General features: G+C 39.5%; 1 protein-coding gene across 3 annotated transcripts in view; it reads left to right on the top strand.

Annotated features, from left to right (window-relative positions):
* Phtf2 (putative homeodomain transcription factor 2) overlaps nt 1-22470 on the top strand; it is a 144348-nt gene extending 121878 nt beyond the window's left edge. For all 3 annotated transcript variants that reach the window (XM_045135755.1, XM_045135753.1, XM_045135754.1), the window contains 8 exons: nt 1245-1373; nt 2961-3233; nt 3727-3858; nt 10136-10222; nt 14293-14448; nt 16817-16912; nt 19375-19500; nt 20119-22470. In XM_045135755.1, the coding sequence (XP_044991690.1) occupies nt 1245-1373; nt 2961-3233; nt 3727-3858; nt 10136-10222; nt 14293-14448; nt 16817-16912; nt 19375-19500; nt 20119-20139 (1020 nt within the window). In that variant the 3' untranslated portion in view covers nt 20140-22470. The remainder of the gene's footprint in view (nt 1-1244; nt 1374-2960; nt 3234-3726; nt 3859-10135; nt 10223-14292; nt 14449-16816; nt 16913-19374; nt 19501-20118) is intronic.
* Nucleotides 22471-25958: the final 3488 nt, after the last annotated feature.

The following is a 25958-nucleotide window of genomic DNA, read 5'->3' as shown; positions in this document are numbered from 1 at the left end:
AATAAAAACTTTACATCTTGGAAAAGATAAAAATTTTCCACCTCTGTTTTCTATACAATTCCTTTAAAAACTGAGTTAGAAGTGATGTAAACAAGCAAGTTTGTCCTGTTCCCGGTCCAGTCTTTGAGTGTCACTTTTCCTTTCATGATCTGTTTAAGTAAAAGTGCTTCGCTGGTTCTGTTGCTTCCTGTGCTCACTATTCTGTTTTCTAATCGCTCACTCTGGCCCAGGCTGGCCTGGAATTCACTATGTAGTCTCAGGGTGGCCTTGACCTCATGGTGATCCACCTACCTCTGCCTCCCCAGTGCTAGGATTAAAGGCGTGTGCCACCATGCCTGGCTACAAATAAAATCTTAAGCATTTGATTCTTCATACTAAAGTTTTCCAGTTTTCTTTTTACTTTTTCTTAATTCCTTGAAACATTGAGAGATACTTTATCTCACTTTAGAGAATACATAGTTCTTTGTTTTCCTACTATATTTTTGGGGGTCGGGGCAAAAGCTTAATTGATCCATTGGAGAAATGCTATTTTAAAATATCAGAAAAGTAATTCAGACAATAGAGGTAAGTGTGAGGGAGAATCTCTTTTAAGATGACAGTGTATTATTATGTAGTCTCTTATTTTTAAATTTTGTATTTATTTATTTATTTGGGAAGTAGAGAGAGAATGGGTGCACCAGGGCCTCTTGCTGCTGCAAATGAACTCCAGATGCATTTGCCACTTTGTGCGTCTGGCTTTATGTGGAGACTGGGGAATCAAACCTGGGACTTCAGACTTCTCAAGCAAGTGCCTTTAATCACCATCTCTCCAGCCCCACTGTCTAGTCTTTTAACCAAGTTAAAATCTTAGCTGTCATTTTGTATTGAACAGTGTATTGAACATTGATCAGTATGTACAGTTTAACATCCACATATGTCTTTTATCATTAATATATTGGAAACTAGGTGGCTAATTATTAGCTAAATGCTTTTGCTTGCATATTCTAGTACACATTTAAACCATACGTAATAACTATAATTCCTTATGCCATCTGTTCAATGAATAAAGTTAAAATTTTAGGGTAGCTAAAATTGTCATGTATAGATAGGGCTAATGTACATATATGCTTTCTACTTATAAAATATATTTACCAACTTTTGTTTAATGCAGTTAACATTGTACGTGCATTTTTATATACGGTTCTGTAGATAAATTTTTATTTGTGAAATGTGATAAATGCTCTCACCAGTATCTTGTCTTGCAGAGTCATTTGCCCTGGCTCCATAGTTCTCACCCAGGATTAGAAAAAATAAGTGCTATAGTGTGGGAAGGCAATGACTGTAAGAAAGCAGACATGTCTGTGCTTGAAATCAGTGGAATGATAATGAACAGAGTGAGTTTTTAAAATTTCATTCTTTTAGTTCAAGGGTAAAATTAGTGACTATATGAAATATTACTTGAATGTTAGTACCTGTTCACCCCTCTTTTCTTCATACTAAAAACGGTTATGTCTTTGGATTCCATCGTGTGTGTGTGTGTGCGCGCGTGTGTGCACCTGCACATGTGTAGTATGTGCATGTGATTTTTATATGTGTAGGTTCATGTGTGTGGGTGTATGTGCCACATGTATGCACGTGTAGAGGCCTGCGGACAGTCTTGAGTGTTACCTTCACGAATGCTATCCACTTCTCTCTGAGACAGCATTTCTCATTGACCTGGATGGAACTCACCCACTAGGTTAGGCTGGCTGACTAGCCAGCAAGCTCCCAGGTCCTCCTGTCTCTGCCTCCCCAGCGCTGGGACTGCAGATGCATACTGCTATGCCCAGCATCTTAGGTTGGTTCTGAGGAGCAAACTCAGTCCTCATGCTTGTGTGAACAGTACATCACCTACCAAGCTATCTCCCCAACTCTTTGGCTCCCAATGGTTTGTCATCAAACTGGAAGTCTTGTCCTCATGTTTTGAGAGATATGAATTAAATAACCAAGTCTAGAAATGATACACTCTGTATTGCATTTCTCATTGTAAATAATTAAAGCCGGTAGAGTTTGGAGACTTGGACCTATTGGTGCTTTATAGCTTAACTGTCTGAACTGTACTATAACTTAGAATAGTCTTTTATATAGGGTACGTTATTTAAAAGGTTAGCTTCATGGAATTTAAAATTCCTTTTTTAAAAAATTGTTTATTTTTATTTATATGAGAGTGACAGAGAGAGAAAGAGGCAGAGAGAGAGAGAGAGAGAATGAGTGCACCAGAGCCTCCAGCCACTGCAAACTTCACATGCATGTGCCACATTGTGCATCTGGCTTACATGGGTACTGGGGAATCAAGCCTCAAACCAGGGTCCTTAGGCTTCACAGGCAAGTGCTTAACCATTAAGCCATCTCTCCAGCCCCAAAATTCCCTTTAGTTCTACACATCTAGCATGCTAAAATTTGCCAATTATTGAACTTGTTTCTCTTTTTTATATTTTGCCCAATTTTTCTCCCCCTGGTTTTTAAATTTCTGCTCCATCTGTCATTCTCTCTTTTCTAAAATAGTATTAAAGAGACTTTCATTTTTATATTGAATTCTAAAAAAAATTGATAAATTAACTCTGGGTTTTTATTCTTTAAAGAACTGAATTTAAGAGGATATGTGAAAACACACTCTTAATATTCTAATATTTGTGATATTTCTAAATGAAAATAATAAATGCACAGAATTTTTTCAGTAGCTGAATGAGACTCATAGTCAATCCTTTTATGTCTACATATGATGAACTAGAGATCTAATAATGAATGAATTACTTTAAAAACTGAACAAGTAAATTCTAATTAATGTGTGCTAGACTCTTACATGTCATTGCTTATGTACTAAAATATTGTCATAAAATAATTTCCTAATTATAAGTTATATACAGTTTAATAAGAATTTATTTTACTTTAAAGTTTAGATATAATTTTCTTTTTTCTCCTCCTGTCCTGGCTTTCTCAAGGTGAACAGCCATATACCAGGAATAGGATACCAAATATTTGGAAATGCAATCTCTCTAATCCTGGGCTTAACTCCATTTGTTTTCCGACTATCTCAAGCTACAGACCTGGAACAGCTCACAGCACACTCTGCTTCAGAACTTTATGTGATCGCATTTGGTTCTACTGAAGACGTCATGGTTCTTTCTATGGTTATGATAAGTTTTGTGGTTCGTGTGTCTCTTGTATGGATTTTCTTTTTTTTGCTCTGTGTAGCAGAAAGAACTTATAAACAGGTGAGGATAATATCAACTCTGGAATGAAACATAGTCTTATCCTTTTTTTTAAAAAATATTTTTTTGTTCATTTTTTATTTATTTATTTGAGAGCAACAGACACAGAGAGAAAGACAGATAGAGGAAGAGAGAGAGAATGGGCGTGCCAGGGCTTCCAGCCTCTGCAAACGAACTCCAGACGCATGCGCCCCCTTGTGCATCTGGCTAACGTGGGACCTGGGGAACCAAGCCTCGAACCGGGGTCCATAGGCTTCATAGGCAAGCGCTTAACCGCTAAGCCATCTCTCCAGCCCAGTCTTATCGTTTTCATAATACTCAAAAGTATGCCTAAAGTATTTTAATAATTCACTTAGTCATTTTAATGTAATTATTTTTGTTTGGCTTTCATAGTTCTTAAATTAAACCCTAACAATCCATGTTTTGTTGACTTTCTTTTACTTCCTTTGGTAATGTACTTGAAAATTAATTATCTTACTTTTTTGCTTTTTTTTAGCGATTGCTTTTTGCAAAACTCTTTGGACATTTAACTTCTGCAAGGAGGGCTCGGAAGTCCGAGGTTCCTCATTTCCGGTTGAAGAAAGTCCAGAATATAAAAATGTGGCTGTCTCTCCGTTCCTACCTTAAGGTAGAATGTTGCTGGTAAAGCTTTCTTAGTATGCTGGCTCCCTGATAGCTCCAGCTTCTTTGTCCCTGTGTATGTGTCTGTAGATTACAGTCTCCAACATCTCATTCAAAGGCTAGAATAGAGGTTTTGTTTCTATCTAGAGTGCTTATCACTGACCAGCAGAGGGAGCCCACTACTTAAAAAAAGAGCCAAAAGTTTGCAATCACTTGAGTTTCCTACTGGAAGTGACCTATTGCTATTTTAAAATATTAGCTTACAATTCTAAGCCATTCTTTCCATTTTCATTCTTTTCTTTTCTTTAATCGTTTTTAGATAATTTTCCTGTTTGTGAAAGTAAGGTATGAAAGCTTACAGAGAAAGGAGATTTTGTTATTGTATCAATAGCAGTGTATTTTATTTCATACAGAGTATTTATACAAGTTCAAGAATACTTATTCATGGGCTGGACAGATGGCTTAGCGATTAAGCGCTTGCCTGTGAAGCCTAAGGACCCCGGTTTGAGGCTCGGTTCCCCAGGTCCCACGTTAGCCAGATGCACAAGGGGGCGCACGCGTCTGGAGTTCGTTTGCAGAGGCTGGAAGCCCTGGCGCGCCCATTCTCTCTCTCTCCCTCTATCTGTCTTTCTCTCTGTGTCTGTCGCTCTCAAATAAATAAATAATTAATTAAAAAAAGAATACTTATTCAAATATAATATATTATTAAAACTAATCCAAAAACCAAGTATTCACTGACAGACTCAGTGCATTTTATTTGCGAATAACAATGAAAATGGTAGAAATATTATTATTTTCCCTTACATTTTAAGTTTTCACTATTCTATTTATTTATTTGGCTTGCTTAATTCAACTGCCTTAGTCACATTGGGAGACTTGGGATTTTATTTTCACTGTACATTTCTGTTTTATGGTGTAGTGAGGCCTGGTTGGTGCTAACCCACTCAGAATCACCCTTTGTTACCAGCCCTAAGTAGGTATTGCATTCTTTGGTATGTTGGTGATTTTATTCAGCAAGCATTTATTTAATATTAATCATTTGCCATTCACTTTTCATTAGAACTAGGAGTGACCCTTGGCACTAACTTGCCTATTGATTTCTGGCATTCACTTTATCACTGATTGCTTACAGAGTAGATCTTGAATATTTACTTCTCTTTGTTTCTATGTCTTGCACTCTAATCAAAACCTAGTCATCTTTTGCATTGGCCTGCTGTAGTTGGTTTTTAGCTGGTTTTCCAGCATTAAGACTTTCTCCCTCCAATTCTTTCTTCATTCTGCCACTAGAGATCTTTTTAAAATAAAGATTTAATAAGTCTTAAAACTTTTTGGAAGTTCACTATTGCTCTGAGAATAAAGGACAAAACTTGATGTTTTCTACTGTTGCTGCGATCTAGGTCTTGGTGAATCTACCTGTCTTTCTTGGTGTATTCGTTCTTTCCTATCACCGTTTTAGACTACTTTAATTCTTGAAGTGCACTGTACTGTGATCTTGCCTGCATGAAGCTCTTGCAGATAGCCTTTTTTTTTTTTTTTTGTGCCTAGAACGTATGACATCTTGGCTTTGCTCCTTGGTTTGGCACTTAGGGATCTCTTCTCAGTCTCCCTGACAATTGCCCCAAAGCATCCTGTCTGTACCTTTCCTTCATATACTCAACATAGCTTGTCAAATCTGTGACTGAATTTAATGTTCTTTTGAGGGGAGAGACTAATTTTTTAAACATATTTTCTTTAGGGCTGAAGAGATGGCTTAGTGGTTAAATTGCATGCCTGTGAAGCCTAAGGACCCTGGTTTGATTCTCCAGGTCCCACGTAAGCCAGATGCACATAGTGGTGCATGCGTCTGGAGTTTGTTTGCAATGGCTTAGAGGCCCTGGTGTGCTCATTCTCTCTCTCTCTCTCTCCTTCTCTCTGTCTCTAATAAGTAAAATCTAATAATTAAATAAAAAAATATTTTTTTCTTTATTAGAGAGAGAGAGGCAGATAAAGAGAGATGAGAATGGGCACACTATGGCCTTCAGCCACTGCACACAAATACCAGGTGCATGTGCCACCATGTATATCTGGCTTATGTGGGTAACTGTGGAATCAAATCTGGGTTCTTAGGCTTCACAGGCAGGAGCCTTAACTGTTAAGTCATTTCTCCAGCTCAAGACTTTGTAAGTTTTGTTCTATGCTGTGTTCCTAGCAGCACCCTACTATAGTGCTTATGTTTGAGCAGGTGCTCAAGAAATAATTGTTTTATTTTTAAATTTTTTTAAATGTATTTATTATTTATGAGAGAGGTAGTGAAAGAATCAGATACAGAGAGAGAATGGGCACAGCAGGGCCTCTAGCCATTGCAAACACATGTGCCACCTTGTGCATCTAGTTTTATGTTGATACTGGGGAATCCAGTCTGAGTCCTTTGGCTTTGCAGGCAAGCACCTTAACTTCTAAGCCATATCCTATTGTTAAACATTTTTATTGACAGTTTTCACACATGACGATAATACAATTTGATCATAAGCCCCTTCCAGTACCTTCTGTTGTCCACCACCTGCTCATTCCCCTTCACTAAACTCCTTTCCAATCAGACCCCCTTATATATATATTTAATTTTTTTCTGTTTTACTTATTTATTTGAGAGGGACAGACAGAGAGAGAATGAGGCCGAGACAGACAGAGAGAAAGAGAGAGAGAGAGAGAGAGAGAGAATGGGCATGCCAGGGCCTCCAGCCACTGCAAACGAACTCCAGATGCATGCACCCCCTTGTGCATCTGGTAACGTGGGTCCTGGGGACTCGAGCCTTGAACCAGGGTCCTTAGGCTTCACAGGCAAGCACTTAACCATTAAGTCATCTCTCCAGCCCCCCCCACTTATATTTTGATGGCTTTTGTTTTCACCCTTTTCCCTCATCCATGTGGCCATGGCGATGAGCTCATCCTTGTATAGGTCTTGTTGAGGCAGCAACAGTCACTAGCAGGTCATAATGTAATCATAGTCACTTCGTGTCTGGAAAATAGTGTCCAGAGGTTCTCCTGTTGTAGTCAACTCCATGTTGCCGAGATGAACATACAACCAGACCTAGTTTATGGAAGGAACAGGTTTACTTCAGCGTACAATTCCAGGGGAAGTTCCATCAGTGGCAGAAGAAGCTGCCCCCCTTTCATAGATCCGAGCAGAGAGAAACCAGCAGCCCACGCACAGGAGCTGCCAATGCTCAGAGGGCTCGCTCCATCCCTTTGTTCCCAAGTCAGATCCTTGCCCAGTGACATTCCTCTCCAGCAGGCTGCTGGCTGGTCAAGCAGGAAGCTTAACCCTAATTAAAAACATCTGAGGCTGTGGGGGACTCGTTCGCATTCAGACCACCGCACCGCCCTGTCCTGGCACTTACTTTCTGCCCACTCTTCCGTGATGGTCCCTGAGCCTTGGAGAAGATGGCGTAGATGTCTCCGTTGAGCGCTGAGCACACACCCTGTTTTTATTATAAGAATTTGGGCAAGTTTTAAGATTCCCCAGTAGTAAGTGCCATATGCAGAAAGAAGTTTCTCTGACCAGAGGTGCAGTGAGGGATGAATGTGATACAAAAGCTGGGAAAGGCAGTTTGGTGGGAGCAGCGTGCCCATTGGAATGATGGAAAGTAAGAGGCAGTGACTTGCACCTGACGCCTATGACCTTTACAGCCGTAGGTTTGGGGTGGGTGTTCGGTGCCGGCCGTGTATTCTCTCCCATGGAGTGAGCGGGCCTCGGGTCCAATTGGCGCGTGTTTCCTTATCCCCGTATCGGTCACGCTTCTACTGTGCTAATGGGCACCTCATGGCTGGCAAGGCGATTGTACGGTATGCAGGGTGGTTCCGAGTTGGGTTAAGCTTGCTGGTGAGTTTTCTCACACAGCAGCCTGCTTAGCACTTTGCAGCCCTGTGCCAGCTAGCCAGGAGGGAAGGAGGCTTCCAGCTCAGCTCCAGCTTGATTTTCCATTGTCCTGCTACCGACGCATGCGGCGTCTTCAGCACTGCGGTCTTGCTGTCTGGTACCGGTGGGCATCCATGAGCTTTGGTAATAGCCTCTAACTGCTTTGGGGGTCCTAGGGACCTGCATGGCCAACTCACTGGAGGTGTAGTAGCCTGGCACTAGGGTTTTCCTGCAGCAACCTGTGGCTTCTGCAAGCAGCATTGTTTGCCTCGTAGCAGGTTTGCCCTCACTAGAGCCCTCTCTTTTTTATTTTTCTTAATTATAATTTTAGTCAACAAAGAAGTGGGTTTCCTTCTTGCTTTTTCATAGCATCGTTTCAGTTAACCTTCCCTGCCTTCATTCCTTTTTCCTGACTTCATTTTAACTTCCCCCCCTCGGCTCTTTTACTCCTGTGTCTGCTGTCTCCTCCCCTTAAGGAGCCCGCGCTCTCAGCCCGCCTTTCAGCTTCCTGACCTCGACCGGCTCATGTGGTGTTTGTCTTCGTATAATTTTTTCCAGATCCATCGATTTTCCTGTGAATTTTATTTTTCTTTACAGATGGGTAAATATATTTTTTGTTTGCTTTTTTTTCAAGGCAGGATCTCACTCCAGTGCAAGTTTTCTTGGAATTCACTATGTAGTCTCAGGCTGGCCTTGAACTCCAGGTGATCCTTCTACCTCTGCCTCCCAGGTGCTGGAATTAAAGGTGTGTGCCACCACACCCGGCTTGTTTGCTTTTTGATTGTTTAGGGTTTTTTTTTTATTTGTTTGTTTGTTTGTTTTGGCTCATTATATCTTTCTAGATGTGAATCCACTGTCAGATGTATACCTGCAAAGACTTTCTCTCTTCTGTAGGTTGCCTTTTGACTTGGCTGATGGTTCTCTTAGCTGTACAGTAGCTTTTTTTTTTTTTTTTTAAATTTTTTATTTATTTATTTGAGAGCGACAGACACAGAGAGAAAGACAGATAGAGGGAGAGAGAGGGAGAATGGGCGTGCCAGGGCTTCCAGCCTCTGCAAATGAACTCCAGACGCGTGCGCCCCCTTGTGCATCTGGCTAACGTGGGACCTGGGGAACTGAGCCTCGAACCGGGGTCCTTAGGCTTCACAGGCAAGCGCTTAACCGCTAAGCCATCTCTCCAGCCCTGTACAGTAGCTTTTTAGTTTCATGAGATTCTGTTTGAAAATTGTCTTATTTCCTGGGCATCCAGGTCCTATCAGAAAGTCCTTGCCAATGCCTTTGTTTTGAGGTATTCACCCTACTTTTTTCGCTAGCCATTTGAATTTCAGGCTTAACATTAAGGTCTTTGATCCATTTGGAGTTGATTTTTGTGCAGGGTGAAGGATAAGGATGTTGATTCATTCTTCTACATGTAAATACCCAGATTTCCCAGCACCATTTGTTAGAAATGCTTTTTCTCTCCAATGTGTGTTTCTGGCTTTGTCAAATATCAGGTGGCTATAGTTATATGGACTTATATCTGCCTCTTTTATTTCATTGACGTACATGTCCGTATGCCACGCCCAATGGAATTGGAATTTTTATTGGATTGAATTGCATTAAATCTGTATATTGCTTTTGATACAGTGACCATTCTTATGATACTAATTGTTCTGATTCATGAGCATTTGAGATCTTTGTCTTTTGATGTCTTCCTCAGTTTCTTCATGGTTTTATAGTTTTCATTGTAGAGGTCTTTCACTTCCTTGGTTAGAGATATCCTGAGATATTTAAATTTTTTATGGGTAATGTGAATTGGGTTGAATTAATGATTATAGTGTTTGACAAAAATAAATATTTGCAAGTTATACTAAGGAAGAAGCCATTGTATAGTGTTGTAAATTGAAAGGAAATATTAACATTCTAAAAATCATCTGACACGCTGGGCCAGTTGGCTCACATCTATAATTCCAGTGCACAGGAAACTAATGTAGGATATTTTCCATGAGTTCAAGGCCAGCCTGGACTTCAGAGTAAGTTCCAGGTCACTCTAGGCTAGAGCGAGATCCTGCCTCAAAAAAAAAAAAAAAAAAAAAAAAAATAAAAAAGATAGCCAGGTGTGGTGGCGCACACCTTTAATCCCAGCATTCAGGAGGCAGAGGTAGGAAGATTGCTGTGAGTTCAAGGCCAGCCTAAGACTACACAGTGAATTCCAGGTCAGCCTGGACTAGAGTGAGACCCTGCCTTGAAAAACGAAAAAAGAAAAAGAAAACAGACAAGTTTGTATGACAAATTGGTTATATTTTTGGCATTGTAAGTGATGAAACAGCCTATAATACCTTATTTGAAATCATGGAAATTATCTGCTTGTGAGTAAATATATTAAAGTGTTTTTCATTTTTCTTCCTAGCGTCGTGGTCCTCAGAGGTCAGTGGATGTGATCGTTTCTTCTGCTTTCTTACTCACTATCTCAGTCGTGTTTATCTGTTGTGCTCAGGTGAGTTACTTTGTTCCATGTGGAAATCAAGCCTTAAGTAAGTAAATACTAAGTTGCAGAATGGTGTATATATAATATACGTAATAAAATTAAGAATGTAAATAGACAGATTTTGAAATTGATTTGTGATAGTGTTTTTTCTGTAAATGCATTTTTATTTTTATTTATTTATTTTTTAATTTTAGACAGAGCGAGAGAGACACAGAGGGAGGGAGAGAGAATTGACATGCCAGGGCCTCAGCCACTATAATTGAACTCCAGATGCTTGTGCCCCTTAGTGGGCATGTGCGACCTTGCACTTACCTCACCTTTGTGCGTCTGGGTTACGTAGGATCTGGAGAGAGATTGAACTTGATTCCTTAGGCTTCACAGGCAAGCTCCTTAACTGCTAAGCCATCTCTCCAGCCCTGTAAATACTTCTTATTCATCTCTGTGTCATTAATAGGCATAGGCTAAATTGCCTACTGAATGAACATATAGTGAAGAATTTTGTCTAAACTTTATATGATTATTCTTATATCTCCAAACAAACCTGAGTCAGTAGTTACAAAATTATTCCAGTGATCTAACATGTCCACCTTCCATTAATTTTTAAATTTCTTATCTGAATTGCCACTGTGGCTTGACTGCTACACACTTTGAATAGAATTCTCAGTGATTAAGATTAGTCAGAAAGCACACAAATATCTTAGGATATATAGTCTGTGCTGTGAAACAAAATGTAAACTTCAATTTCAAATACTATAACAGTTACTTGAAAATTCTGCTTGAAATCTGCTGGGGAGTTGGAACTATCTTGAATATATTAAACACACATGTACCTGAATTCACATGACAGTAAAGCATCAAAAATTAGGATAGGGCTGGAGAGATGGCTTAGAAGTTAAGAATTTTACCTGTGAAGCCTAAGGACCCAGGTTCAATTCCCCAGTGCCCACATAAGGCCAGTGCATAAGGTAGTATGGTAGTGCTTGCATTTGGAGTTCCTTTGCAGTGGCTGGAAGTCCTGGTATACCCATTTTCTCCTTGCTTCTTTCTTTATTTCTCTGTCTCTCTCTTAAATAAATAAATAAAATATTTAAAAATACATTTAACTATTTTTTTAAATTAGGATTAAGCTAAAAACCAGAGCAATTAAATTTGTACATTCATCTCTATGGCAACCCTAAGATAAAAGGGTGAGGTACATTGTCAGTCTTATTATTCCTTCGTACTTAAATGTCATGTCCACATGAGGATAAGACATGAGGCCTTGGCCAGCATAGCTCTGTAACATACACCATGGTGTCAGAGCTCTCAAGGCTTATATCCAGGCTCAGAGAAAAGTAGGTAATAAAACAGTATTCTCATCATACAAGCAGACAGTCAGAATACTTTGTCTAACTCTTGTCTCAGGATAGCCAGGATGAGGAAATATCTTTCCCGAGAATGTGTAGTTGTAGGTCTGCCCTTACTATAGGTTTTAAGATTCAAGTTGGCATTATACATCTTATCTTGTAATTCCTTTGTAAAGACGTTAATATAAAATATGGTATATTCTGCCCCTGGCTATGTAACAGAAGCAAAACCAAGATTGCCCTGAGAAATACAACTTTAGCCTAAACCTTATAGGATTTCTGCACATAAAGCCCTTTCAGTTTTGAAAAAAAGAACCTAAGTGAGTAAATCAATAGATCAATAAACATTAGGGTTAGATTGCAAGCTGTGTCAGTTAACAGACTGATTGGTTAGAGTTAAGTTTGGTTAAAATGATTAAAGACATAGATAGTGTGAGATGAGAACAGAGAAATTTGAAAACAAACCAAATAGCTCTTCAGAGAAGTAAAAATTACAATGAAGGAGATGAGGAGATGCCTTTGTGGTTATAGGCACTTACTTGCAAAGCTGGCCAGCTGGGTTCAGTTCCTCAGCACCCATGTAAAGCCAGATACAAAAAGTGATGCAAGCATCTGGTGTTCATTTGTCATAGCAAGAGACCCTGGTGATCCCCTACACTGTGTGTGTGTGTGTGTGCCCTCCGTCCCCCATACACACAAATAAAAATGTTTTTAAAAACACAATGAGCTGAATTAATTGCATATCAAAGATAGCTAATGACACATTTAGTGAACTGAGACAGAAGAAGTGAACCAGAATCCAGGACAGAGATGACGACATAGAAAATATAAAGCTATTTGAGACATGGGACATCCAACATCTGTCTAATAGAAATTGTAGATACAAGAATAGAGGAAAGCATGATTTGGAGAGAGAATGGCTATGAAAATTCCCGAATTGATACAATTCTTTGCAGTACAAGGACAGTTTATAAAACCTCCCTACGTAACTATTCTACAAAGTAGTTCTCGGCTAAGCTAGCCCTGTGACATGAGTCAGTAGTAGATTCAAGAGGCTGAGGCAGATAAATGGTTATTAGAAAAATTTCAGTGCCAGGGATGGAATACCTTCCAGTGAGTTGTTGGCCAGAGAGGATGTTAAGGCCCCCAAAACATTAAAGGCCATTGCCAAGGCTCTTGGTTTCCCACCAGGAATAGATGGTAAGACCCTACTGCTGAAACTGAGTCTTAAGATATATTAGTTACTGATTTTTCTTATATAAAGTTGCATTTAAATATCATATTTAAGAATCCTACCTGTGCTAAGTGTTCATTACTGATTTTATCATCTTGATTTTATAAAAGAAAGAATCTAGTTTTGTTCATTGTAATTTTTGTCCTGAAGAAGGCAAAGAGGACTCCCTTGTTCTCATAACCTGTGTGCTTTCTCAATTTTTAAGCCATGTTGAGGAAGACCAGTCATAATTCTTTGGTTCACCCCAACTTTAACACTGGAATTTGTTATTTACAAACAATGTAATTTACACATAAACTATTAGATTAACCTATTAACTAAGGTTAATCTATTTTAATAGTCATGGGTAACAAAAATACTGAGACATAACATTGCATCATGTAATTTTTATTTCATAAGTAGGCTTGAATCTAGTCCAGTTTTGAGAAAAAAAAGTTTAATACCACTAAAAGTGTATACACATATATGTCAAATTACTAGAAACAGGGTTCTGTGTTTTCAGCTTTAAAATATAAAGTGTTTATTCAGGTTTTCTACAATAGACAGATGTTCTTAACTGTAAACAAAATGCCAAACTTCAACTATGTCTTCTAAATCACCTTAAAGATTCAATTAAAATATCAAAAATTAAAAAAAAAAAAAAAAGAGGCTGAGGCAGGACGATCCTGTGCTCAAGTAGCAGGCATGAACTATTAGTGGGAACCTGTCTCCAAAATAATAATAAGTAGACTTCTGAACACATACCACCAAATGACTGTTTCTACACAGACCCCATGATCTAGCTAAATGCAGTCAAGTAGGAAAACAAAGGCAGCAGTAAAGAGCATTTGGGATGTTTTGGCATGTGTACGGTGTGCATGTACCTGTGTGTGTGGGTACTTGTGCATGTGTGTGTGTGCGTGTGCGTATGGAAGCTAGAGGTCAACATTGACTGTCCTCCTCAGTCACTTATTACCTTATTTTATTTCTTTGCATGTGTATGTGTGTGCATCTGGAGGCCAGAGCGTGACATCAGATGTCTCCCCCATCACTCTTCACTTTATTGAAACGTGAGCCAGCTGTACAAGGCGGCACATGCATATGGAGGCCATTTGCAGTGGCTCAAGCTCCTATCGGGCCCATTCTCTCTCTGTCCCTCCCTCTTTTTGCCTATAATAAATCACTCAAAAAAATTAAGAAAAAACTTAAAAACAAACAAATAAAAATATAGTGCCAGTGGGGCGTGGTGGCACACACCTTTAATCCCAGCACTCAGGCAGAGGAAGGAGGATCGCTGTGAGTTCGAGGCCACCCTGAGACTACATAGTGAATTCCAGGTCAGCCTGGGCCACAGCGAGACCCTACCTCGAAAAACTAAAAACAAAAACAAAAAAATCCCCCCAAAACACACAACAACAAAACTATACACATGTATGAACAATCTATTAGGAAGTATGGCTGTTTTTCTTTTTAAAACATTGTTGGCTCACCACGCTGCTTCATGTTTTCTCCACACTCAGCTGCTTCATGTGCACGAGATCTTCCTTGACTGTCATTACAACTGGGAACTGGTGATTTGGTGCATCTCCTTGACACTTTTTCTCTTAAGATTTGTTACACTTGGATCAGAAACAAGTAAAAAATATAGCAATACCTCAATATTACTTACTGAACAGGTAAGTGTATTATAAGTTAATCTCCACAATGTACACATTAAACATTCTCATTTGCTTCATGTTTTTCAGTAGCATATTTTATTTAAGGTCATTTGTGCTATGAAGCAAAACTTAAGATGGAACACATGCCTCAGTGTCCCTGTCATGGTTCAGATTGTGAATATAATCTGTTAATTTCTCATCCTGTTTTTATCTGACAAGAAGGAAGTAGTCTTTATAAAAATGGCAGGAAAACCCACTAGTGGAAGGTGTTTGCTTTCCAGTGTAGCAGAGCCACATTAGAATAAGGTGAAGTTTTTATTCAACTGAATTTTGATCATTGATTTTATTTTGCATTGATTTTGTATAATTGGTTTTATTTTGTTTGTTAAATTATCCTTTCAGCATTTCTAAGAATTATATGGTGAATTATATTTCTGGGCTGGAGAGATGGCTTAGTGGTTAAGGTACTTGCCTGTGAAGTGTAAGGACCCAGGTTCGATTCTCCAGGTCCTATGTAAGCCAGATACACAAGGTGGCGCATGCATCTGGAGTTTGTTTGCAGTGGCTAGAGGACCTGGCATGCCAATTCTCTCTCTTTCTCTACCTCTCTCTAATAAATAAATAAAAGAATTATATTTCTTTTTCTGAGATTTCTTAAAGAAATTTAATTATCTAAAACTATGCCAGTAGTTTTTCTACATCCATGAGTACCTCAAGATTAATTTCATTTTATTTTAAGAAGTGGTAATTTGTGTTACATTAGGATTATACACTTATATATAAAGTTTTTGCATACAGATCTCTTTACTTTTGATTACCTATGACTACCACAGATCAAATAAAACTCTACATATTACATCCTCATTTCAGAATCATATGTATATATACACATACATATTTGTAGAACAATCCACAGCTTTAAATGTAATTCAGGCTTTAAAAAATGCTATTTGTAATCTTATACCAGAGAAATAACCTCAGCTTTAAGGATAGTAAGATGAGCAGAGAATCTTTATGTCTGACTGTGTCTCATCCTGTGAGATGAAATTAAGTAATATTGTGGAAAGTCTTTACCTCTTCAGCACTAGCCTAGCGTTTGGCATTTGGGATCCAAACTCCAGTTCTCATGCTTGTATGGCAAGCATTTTATCCACTGTGCCACCTCCTGAACCCCGAATTACTATTCCTTAAGCTGACTGGGCTCTGGGAATAAAGGACCCTACCTTTTTAAGTTTCTGACTTTGCCGGGGAGGGAAGCTTTTGATTAAATTTGAAAGGTATTGAAATAACAGTATTTTCAAGAGAGAGAGAGAGAGGGAGGGAAGGAGGGAGGGAGAGAGAGGGGGAGAAAATGGGCATACCAGGGCCTCCTGCCACTGCAAATGAACTCCAGATGCATGAGCCACTTTGTGCATCTGGCTTTACATGGGTTCTGGAGAATCAAACCTAGGTCATCAGGCTTAGTAAGCAAGAGCCTTTAACCATTGGGCAATCTCTCCAGCCCCCAAATAGCAGCATTTTTATTAATAAAGTAAATTTATTTGAGCTCAATGTATAATAATATAATAATAAAATATAAATATTAAAATCACATGTAATCTTAAATCCAGAGTACCACATTAGTATTTTGGTGAGTGTCTTTCAAATTCTTCTGGAACTGTATATTTGTGGGCTAGAGGTATAACTCATTGGCTTACCTGGTATGTACAAGGCCTCAGGTTCAATCCCTAGTATTGCCAGAAAAGGGGGGATATACATGTTACAATTTTAATTTTTAATTTTTAAAAAATACTTATTTATTTATTTATTTATTTATGAGAGAGAGAGAATAGACATACCAGGGCTTCTCACCACTGCAAACGAACTCCATATGCATGTGCCACCATGGGTTACATGGGTTCTGGGGAATCAAACCTGGGTCTTTAGGCTTCATAGGCAAGTGCTTTAACTGCTAAGCCATCTCTCCAGCCCCAATTTTTTATTTATAAAAATTATTTTTACTTATTTGAAAGAAGGGAGATGGAAGAGAGGCAGAGGTGGAATGGGTGCAACAGGGCCCAAGCTGCTGCAAACGAACTCCAGGTTCTTGTGCCTCTGTGCCCCTGGTTTTATGTGGGTATTGGGAAATTGAACTCCGGGTGTTAGTTGTACAGGCAGATGCCTTAGTCACTGAGCCACTGCTCCAGTCCCCTTAAGGACATTTTCTTCCTTTATTTGTGAGACAGAGAAAGGGTGGTGAGTGTGGGGATGCCAAGGCCTCTTGCCACTGTGAACAAGTTCCAGGCACATGCTCGATAGACAGGTTTTACAAGCAAATGCCTTTAACTGCAGAGCCATCTGCCATCTGAAGCATTTTTTTCCTTTTTTTTTTTTTTTAATGAAAAAGATAAACCTCTACTTGAAAATGGAGAAGAAACCTAACAAAAAGGAGGAACTGACACTAGTGAATAATGTTTTAAAACTGGCTACGAAGCTTCTGAAGGTAAGAACAGCGGTAGCTGTTGACAGGACCCAGGATGGGGGCTGCTCTCACACTTGTCCCGGCTCCTGTCTGCGTTGTGTGATGACCCAGGTCACTTCCGATTACATTCGTACATGCTGAAGCAGTTTTGAATGCTCATCGTTCCAGTAATCCAGATAATTTCTTTGTAAAATGTATGTTAAGATTTTTATTGATATTTCAAGTATTGCAGCTCTCTGTAGTTCTCTGGGAATGTGTGCCTCCTAGAGCACTAGGAAACAGATTTCAAGAGAAGGATTTGATGTTTGGGCATCTTTTCATTTTGATTTCTCAAGAGAGTCTTCTGCTTGGCCTGAGTTAATTTGAAAAGCAATTATATACAGTTATTCTAATAAACACAAACCACCAGGAAACTCCTAATTAGAAAATCGTTTTTTAGTATGTGCGTGTGTGTACACATGGGCACGTGTGTACCATGGTGCACATGCGAAGGTCAGAGGACCCCTGAGTGCTGGTTCTCACCTTCCACCACGTTTGACACAGGATCTCTCTTTGCCACGGCAAATGCCGAACTAGTGGGCCCGTGAGCGTTAGAACTCTCCTCACACCTCGCATTGTTCAGGTGCAGCGGGATTGCAAACACATGCGCTGCTGGTGCCCGGGTTTACATGGCTTCTGGGGTCTGGGCTCCAGTCACCCGGCTTATGCAGCAAGCCCTTTTGACCAGTGAGCCATCTGCTAGCCCCCTGCACGTCATCTTGATAAGAGCCAAAAAGAATATGGTAGGGTAAGTGGAGCTCTGGATGGTTTGGTAGTAGCCCAGGTTGATCGTGAACTTGTGGCAGACCTCCTGCCTCAGTCTCCCAAGTGCTGGGATTATAGGTTGTGCCACTATACCTGGCTATTTGGTGATAATTTAATGAAATATTTTCACTACTGTTTATGGTGCTTATAATGGTTTTCTTTCATAAGAAAAGCATTAAAAAAAAAAAACTTCACTTGGCTTGTTGATATGTCTCATTTTTCTGTTAACTACAAAGTACCTCACAGTACATTAGACATTGAAAGGGTTCAGACTTTGAAGGTAAGTAGAAGGATAAAATAATTCATTATAAATTACTTTCGTTTTCACATTCCTTTAGAAGTGTGTTGAGGAAGATGATGGCTTTTAAATAACGAGCAAGAGAATATTGGCAAAATCCAACATTTTACCAAAATGACTAGCTTTGTGTTTGCTGGATAGCTCGTCATATTGGGTGTCTTCTGGGCAGACACTGTGCTAGACAGGAAAAGCCTATAGAGGGCCCTGGTGGGAAGCTTCGCCCTCCAGTGCACACTGTGATAAAATGCAGACTGCATGCAGCCCTGTGAGTCCGTCTCCCAGGCTGTAACCTGGACCTTACTGTCGATTGTTCAGTCTGCCTTACTCGCTCACTCTGATCCCTCCCTCCCTTCCTCTCTCTTCTCTTTTATTCTTCCTCTCCCGCCCTCCCTCCCTCCCCCAGCCAAGAATATTAATTCACAAGTCCATGAATTCATCCCCCTTCCCCGACAGTTCTGCCCGAGGTAAGACCCTGTCCTACACTTGAGATTCGGGTACCTCAGTTCCTCAGAGGCGGTCCTGCTTCTGGTGTCACCTCTCAGTGTTTCCCACCCTGTGCCCCTCTGCACGCCCTCCCCAGCTTCACCTCACTTAGTGTGAGTGACCGGCCCAGGCTGCCCAGCTTGAAGTCCGTTCTATGAGTTGAATGTCCTTTCTTTCTTATATTTAGCTCTAAATACAGTGCTCAGCCTCCTGTAAGGATTCAAATGTGCTGTGTCTCATGTGTCTTCTGGAATACCTCCTCTTCCTCTCCTTCTGAGTTCCAGGAGCACCTGCCTTTTGGCCCCTGCATGTTGTACCTATCTCTGTTGTAAGACTATTATTTGAATTATTTATATCTCTACTAAACTGTAAATTCCTTCAGCTCAAGAACTGAATTTTGAGTTCCCAGAGCCTAGGATAGTGCCTACCATATTACTAGGCCAGCTAATCTATGTATTTTTTAATGAACTGATTAAGGAGAGCTTGTACACATTTATTAATATTATCAGAAAAATTGGCTAATTGTGCTTCTAATTGTACAAAAGAGCGGTATCTTCTTTTAGCTCCCATTCCAGCTTTTATACTAAGAAGTCTTCTCTAACCTTCATAGCTAGTGGATAAGTGCCTTACTAGTCATTCATTTGGAACAGAAATCGGGGGCTACAAATTTAGTGACATAATTACGTTAAAGAAAGTCATTTTTTCTTAAGGAAATTAAAACTGCTGTTAAAAATTTACTTACTTCAAGTTTGGCTAAATTTATCCTTTCTAAAAGCCTGCATCATTTTTAAAGTTTTGGAACAATGATTTTTTTTAAATCCTCATTGCATATTGTCCTGAGTTAGTTTGACTGAGAAATCTTAGGGAGTGTGAGCGGCTGGTTTTCTCTCTTCTGTAGGAGCTAGACAGTCCCTTCAGACTGTATGGGCTGACGATGGACCCGCTGCTTTACAACATCACCCAGGTGGTTATTCTCTCGGCTGTTTCTGGTGTTATCAGTGACCTGCTTGGATTTAATTTAAAGGTAACAGCCCACAAGTATTTATTGTCTCAGTAATTTTGCATTTTTATATCGACTTACCCTATTTCTCTTTTAAGATTTCATAGTAATAGAATGATTTTAATAAGCTTGTTTACAATGAGTAGGAATAGTTTCCGTTTGACTTCAGTGAATAATATATATAGTCAGGGCTTGTAATAAGAGCTCAACTCCTAATTTGAAATATTCATTATGTGTAGGGCTTTTGAGTAGGATAAGTAGAAGTATTTATATTTTCTCATGTAATTTGAAACTAATTTTGATGGTAAGAAAGAAAAAGAAAGCCTTTGGTTGGTTAAAAATTTGTTGATCTATGTAGATGCATAAATCCTCCAACACATACGCAGCCGTTCGTAAGGGATAGAATGAAAGATTCAAAATAAATAGCATGTGCATACTGCCATTTCCCAGTGAAAGACCGCAGGAAGTCTGGCTTTTATTTCTTTTCTTCAGGTGAGCTCTGGAAAAGGAAAAAGAAGTAAAAATATTTGAACCTGCCCTTGTTTGTGAAGCCAACTTAAAGATAATATGTGGGAGAATTTAAGATTCCTTATTAAAGCTGCCCTTAACGAGCCCTGCGTGTACTTTTTTTTTCTCCTCTAGCTGTGGAAGATTAAATCATGAAAGTGGAAGAAAGGTGTAGCCTCGTTTCCAGACCGAGCGCTGCCTGGGCCCCTGCACACAGCAGTCTCGCTCTGCTTCGGAGTCTCCGCTGGCCCATCGATGTGTTTACATCAGCCTGTCTTGTGCAATCCTTGTATTTATTTTACCTGTTCACTGTTTTTTTTTTTAACCTTTATTTTAGCCTTGCTATTTTATTTTTAAGCATTTATGTTCCTATTTGTTGAAAGGGTGACAAAACTGATATCCATATACTTGAGGTCCTGGTAATTGCTCATAGATAACTGACAGATTGTGAAAGAAGCCATCGCTAAGCGCCTGTTTCTCCATCAGTGCCGTGAACTTGCCTTACTTGAGGAAGACTTCTTTAACTCTGAATTATCACATTAGACTCAGCTACAGGCATATAGCATGAATAAATCAAGACCCAGTCAAGATCTCTCTGGAACTATTTCAGAACAATGCCAGGATCTATACTGATTAAGCTGCAGTTTAAGCACCCTTCAGTATTAATATATATGGTGTTACACAACAGGTCAACAAGTGCTCTTTGGTGATAAAATTCTTAATGGAGCAATAATTGTAAATGGTTACCATACTGTAAGATATTTTGATAAGAATTAACTAGTAATAATTGTATTTATTTGAAACACTGAGCTGTTTGCACAGCTCTTAACTGTGCATGCTCAAACTGTGCACTTTTAAAAAAAGTTACTTTTAATGTGTATCTTTCTATGGGATATGTTACAGTGTACTAGGGCATAATATGGTATCCTTTTGAGTGAGGAAGATACTCATCTCACAAGTGAAGTGCCTATTGCTATTACTAAAGTACGTTACGTTTACTCAAGGTAAAAAATTTCCCCATGGTACACTATAGCGTATGCTATTCATACTACACTTCAGTGAGCAACTTAAGAATAAGGTTAAGAACCAATAAAATACCTGATTGCTAGTTTTAAAAAAATTCCAATTTTTCAGAAATGACAGCTTCAGCCTACCGATTCTCTCTTACAAACTTAATTTGGTGCATCCCCTCCCCAGCTCCATTCTACAAGGGCTATTTTAGATGCTTTTAACAGGGAAAGTTAACTCCTCTCCCCATCCACAATCTGCCAAGTGTCCAATGAGAGCTTATCATGTTGTCATGTTAGATAAATAGGGCAAACGTGATAGTATCTTTTATTGGGCCTTGATTTTAGGTTGTTATGTGTATACAATCAATAGATGTAGGAATTACATGAAACACAAAATGTTTTTGTGATTTTTTTTTTTAAGCCAAGCATCTGATTTCTAAAACAAAGAATTTATTTAGAACAATCTAGAATTTTTTTTGGTGCAAAGTCATGTTGAGTATCTTCATGTTTTTAACATATTTTAAGGAATTTAAAATAATTAATTGTAAATAATTTATTTGATTGGTGCAGTTCTAATTTCCAAATCATAATCTTAAAATCAGGAATGTGTAGAGAACAGAGCCATGTCACACAACTTTGCTCTTACAATTCCTTTTGACCAGCCTCAATTCAGTGTATGGTATATTTTCTGTGCGTAGTAAACAGCAGACAGCATTTTGTTTTACTTGCCTGTGTTCTAATATATTTAATAATGACCAAAGTGCATTCTGAGTATTTTCAAGGAATGTATTACTGGAGCTTTAAGAACATATTTAGTTTCTCATGTGAAAAATTAGGCCTTGTCTCATGTGTTTCTTCTGTTGTCTAAAGTTGGAGTTGTTTTTAGGAACTATATTTTATAAACTTTTTCAAAATAAGGTACATACCTATACAGAACTTGACATTTTGCACAGAGTATATCAAATATATTTTGAGAAAAAAAAAGTACAGCATGAGTTCTGGTAGAATAAAAAGATAAAATTATTGTATCTTACAAAAGAACCCCTTATTTCAGAAGTGGAAGTATTTTTGAGAGAAGTAGCTGAGTATACTGACTTAGGGAAATGCTTGCTTTAGGTTAAAATTGAATTTAACATGGAGTTGAGAGTTGAGTACAGTATTCTTCTCAGCAGTTTAATGTTTGAATTATGTCACTAATGTGGACAACAGCGGAATACTAAAAGGAAAAAAAGTGGTCATTTTAAGCAGTTTCATAATGTTAACAAAAATATTTCAAAGTAGAAAATTGACATTGCTGCCTTTAAGAATATGCCATGAATGTAAGAAATTGAAATTGTAGCGTATCACATTGTATAGAAAAGGCAGTTCAGAGGTAGAATTGCGGCAGATGTTGTGTCTTAACTGTTGTTTCTTTGCCACACGTGTTGTTTTTGAAAGTTTGAACAGCAAGTTTAAAATAAAACGCTCTATGACTGACTGTTGTGTGTGCATTGTGTCAGGTTGTATGTCTGTGATAGTTTTGTGTTTGCTATAGCAAATTTTAAAAATGTTCTCAACTTCAGATTTTCTTTTGACTCTTTTGATAGAATCATTTTATCACCAGAATGCTTTTATGTTATTGTTTGCTCATTTCTATTTCAAAGCAGAACACTGGCCATGATCTGGGGTATGAAAACTCGAATTAGGAGGATCCTGGTATTTCTAAGCAAACAACATTGCCTCATGAATTCTGTACCAGAGGATGACCAGCAGTAGGAGGGTTAAGCTTTCTCGGGTTCCTAGTTTCTGACTGGCACAGGTGCACTCGTAGGGCTTACATTAACCAGGAGTACTTAAGCATACTTTCAGACTTACTTTAAGCTTAAAATTGGCACTTTTGGGCTGAAGAAATTGCTCAGTGGTTAAGGCATTTGTCTGCAAAACCTAAGGACCCAGGTTCAGTTCCCCAGGACCCACGTAAGCCAGATGCACAAAGTGGTGCGTGCTTCTGGAGTTCATTTGCAGTGGCTGAAGCCTCTGGTGCACCCATTTTCTCTCTCTCTCTCACTCCCTCCCCTTCCCTCTCTGTCTCTCAAATAAATTTTATAAAAAAGAATTGGTTCTTTTAATGAATCTCTCCTTAGAAAGTAATAAAACATATGTGTCCTGAAAGCAAAAAGAAGGCTACTCAGGGGAAGAAGGGGTGATCAAGAGAGGGAAGGGGAGCTGGGCGTGGTGGCATACGCCTTTAATCCCAGCACAGACAGAGACAGAGGTAGGAGGATCACCATCAGTTCGAGGCCACCCTGAGATTACATAGTGAATTCCAGGTCTGGGCTAGAGTGAAACCCTACCTCGGGGGGGGGGGGGGGAATGAGGGGAGGGGGATGGCAGTGAAGGGTTGGAAAGGAACAGTTTAATAATGTATGTATAAAAACTTCACAATGAAACCTATTTCCTTACTAACCAGTTTTTAAGTTTTCTCCTCTTTTTGTGAGACCTCTCCTTGAAAAAAAAAAAAAGGGAGGTTTACAGTTTGAGCTGCATATTCAAATATATGTTCAAATATAGCCTGAGCTACAAAGTCAGACCTTTTCTCAGAAAATCAAGAACTAAGGATATGACAAAATGACAGAGTGCTTGACTATGGTACAAGGAAATGAGAATTTTCTGCCATATGCAAAACAATGTCTCAAATGATTTATACTAAATGCACATTTATTACGGATTTATGCCTATCTCTATTTATAAAATAACACTGGAGAATTTTATTCCTCCTTGCCCCTTGTTCTATGTGCTGTCATTACCCATGTCACTTTGTTAGCGCTTTAATGTCCCTTCCCCACTTCAGTTTCTTGCTACTCAGACTGTAATTCCTGGGAGAAGCATCGACTCCACCCGACTGCTTTTTACCAATTTAGAATCAGTGATAGAGTGCTGGCATAGTGTGCGCAGAGCCCTGAGTTGAATACACAGCACCAGGAGAAACACACACACACACACACACACACACACACACACACGCACACACACGCACCAGAATCCCCGGTGATTCTCACACATCTTGAAGCTTGAGATCAGTTACAGTTTAATCAATTATGGGTTGCCTAAAAGGATGTATTATTTTAAATTTTGCATTTATTTATTGAAAGAAAAAGGCAGATTATATAGAGAGTGGGTGTGTCAGGGCCTCTAGTCACTGCAAACAAACTCTAGATGCATACCCCATCTTGTGAATCTGGCTTTATGAGGGAACTGGTAATCAAACCTGGGTCCTTTGGCTTTGTCAGCTAGTGCCTTAATCACTGAGCCATCTCTCCAGCCCAGAGGAAATATTATTGTTTTTCTTTCTGTGTGTTGTTGGTGACCAAACCCAGGGCCTCATGAATGCATCTTTTTGAGCTACAATCCCCATTCCCTTGAACCTTGTATTTTTTTAAACAGGATCTCACTATGTAGGTCAATCCAGTTTACCTCCAAGTCACAATCCTCTCAATGAAGGAGACTCAGGAGCAAGCTAGCTTCTTTTAGACAGTTTCAGTTACGGTCAAGAGTCCACCTAGAGAACTAGAAGATGCCACTCCACCTTGGCAGGAATGGAACTGGTGTCTGATCCAGATTCACCCACACCCGCTGCAGCGCCCCCTGCTGACCACAGTGTAGCACAGCACTGGTAAGCCGGCCTTTCCCCCTCCCAGCCATGCTGTTTTGTGGCAGGGTAATTGTCTGCCTCTGCTTTTTGCTTTGGAGTAACTGCTCACTTTATTATTTATTATCTACATTTTTTCATTCATTTATTTATTTGAGAGAGAGGCAGATAGAGAATGGGCACGTCTGGGCCTCCAGCCACCGCAAATGAACTCTAGATGCAAGCGCCCTCTTGTGCATCTGGTCTTACGTGGGTCCTGGGGAGTTGAACCTGGGTCCTTTGGCTTTGCGGGCATGTGCCTTAACCGCTAAGCTATCTCTCCAGCCCAGCTTCTCACTTTAGTTACACATACGATTTTCCTCTGATTTCTGAGTCTACCGTGTATGTATTTTCTTTACCCTCTAGAACTGCGACAAGGGTATCTCTCCTAAACTCTGGTACTGCTACGTGTGTGATTTCTCTAAACTCAGGGCAACCGTGGGAATAAATAACTCTTTTCACTACCCATTTCTCACTGCCTGGCGCTCCTTCCCCTATTCTCAAACTATCACCACTTTTAACTTTCTTCCCTGGGGAGGGTCAGGGCAGATGCTGTGATGTCCCCATGAGTATGTGCTTCTTCTAAAATTCCCTACATAAGCTTCCAGCCTTTATTTTCCAGATGTTTGTGGCGCTGCTCCAGCCTCTCCCTAGACCTCCATTTCTCTTACATGAGCCTCATGAACTCTCCCGTGCTTTCCACATGCGTGTATTTCCTGCCTTCCACGTACTCGTGACTCTGCTCCAGCCTTTTCCTAGACCCCAATTTCCCTTAAATAAAATCCACAGTTGGACTTCTCTCTAAATAAACTCAAGAATTCATAATTTATCCTTCTTGAGTCTTTTTTTTTTTTTATCAATTCTTTGACAAAACAGGATAAACTCCCCAAACTGGGATTTTGGGAGAGCTTTCCTGAAGCTCTGGATTGACCTAAAGTGTGTACTAGGCATAAAGTTAAAATACATGTTTCTGGAGCTGAGGAAGGCTGCACCTTCTCCAAAGTGCACATTGAAAACAATTGTGTGAAGAACCCTGTGGCCCTTTGCAAGACCACAGTTCATGCAGCTTCCTGATGTCAGCCCATGCCTCTGCGCGTGCGTATGGATGTTTTGGTAACACCTCTCTTCTCAGGTGTGAGCATCTCTTTTGAGAGTTGTGTGGAATAACTCAATATGGATATAACTGCGAAGAACAGGGTCAGGGAGCCCTTCCTTGAACCAGTCAGACATCAGAACTCTGGGAGCCCCGCTCTGGCAGTTGTTAGATCTGAGGCAGGATCAGAACCAAGTGGGGTGAC

The sequence above is a fragment of the Jaculus jaculus genome, chromosome 16 (assembly GCF_020740685.1).
Source record: "Jaculus jaculus isolate mJacJac1 chromosome 16, mJacJac1.mat.Y.cur, whole genome shotgun sequence".
NCBI lineage: Eukaryota > Metazoa > Chordata > Mammalia > Rodentia > Dipodidae > Jaculus > Jaculus jaculus.
Note: the sequence above shows the minus strand (reverse complement) of the source record. Positions and strands in the feature narration are given on the sequence as shown.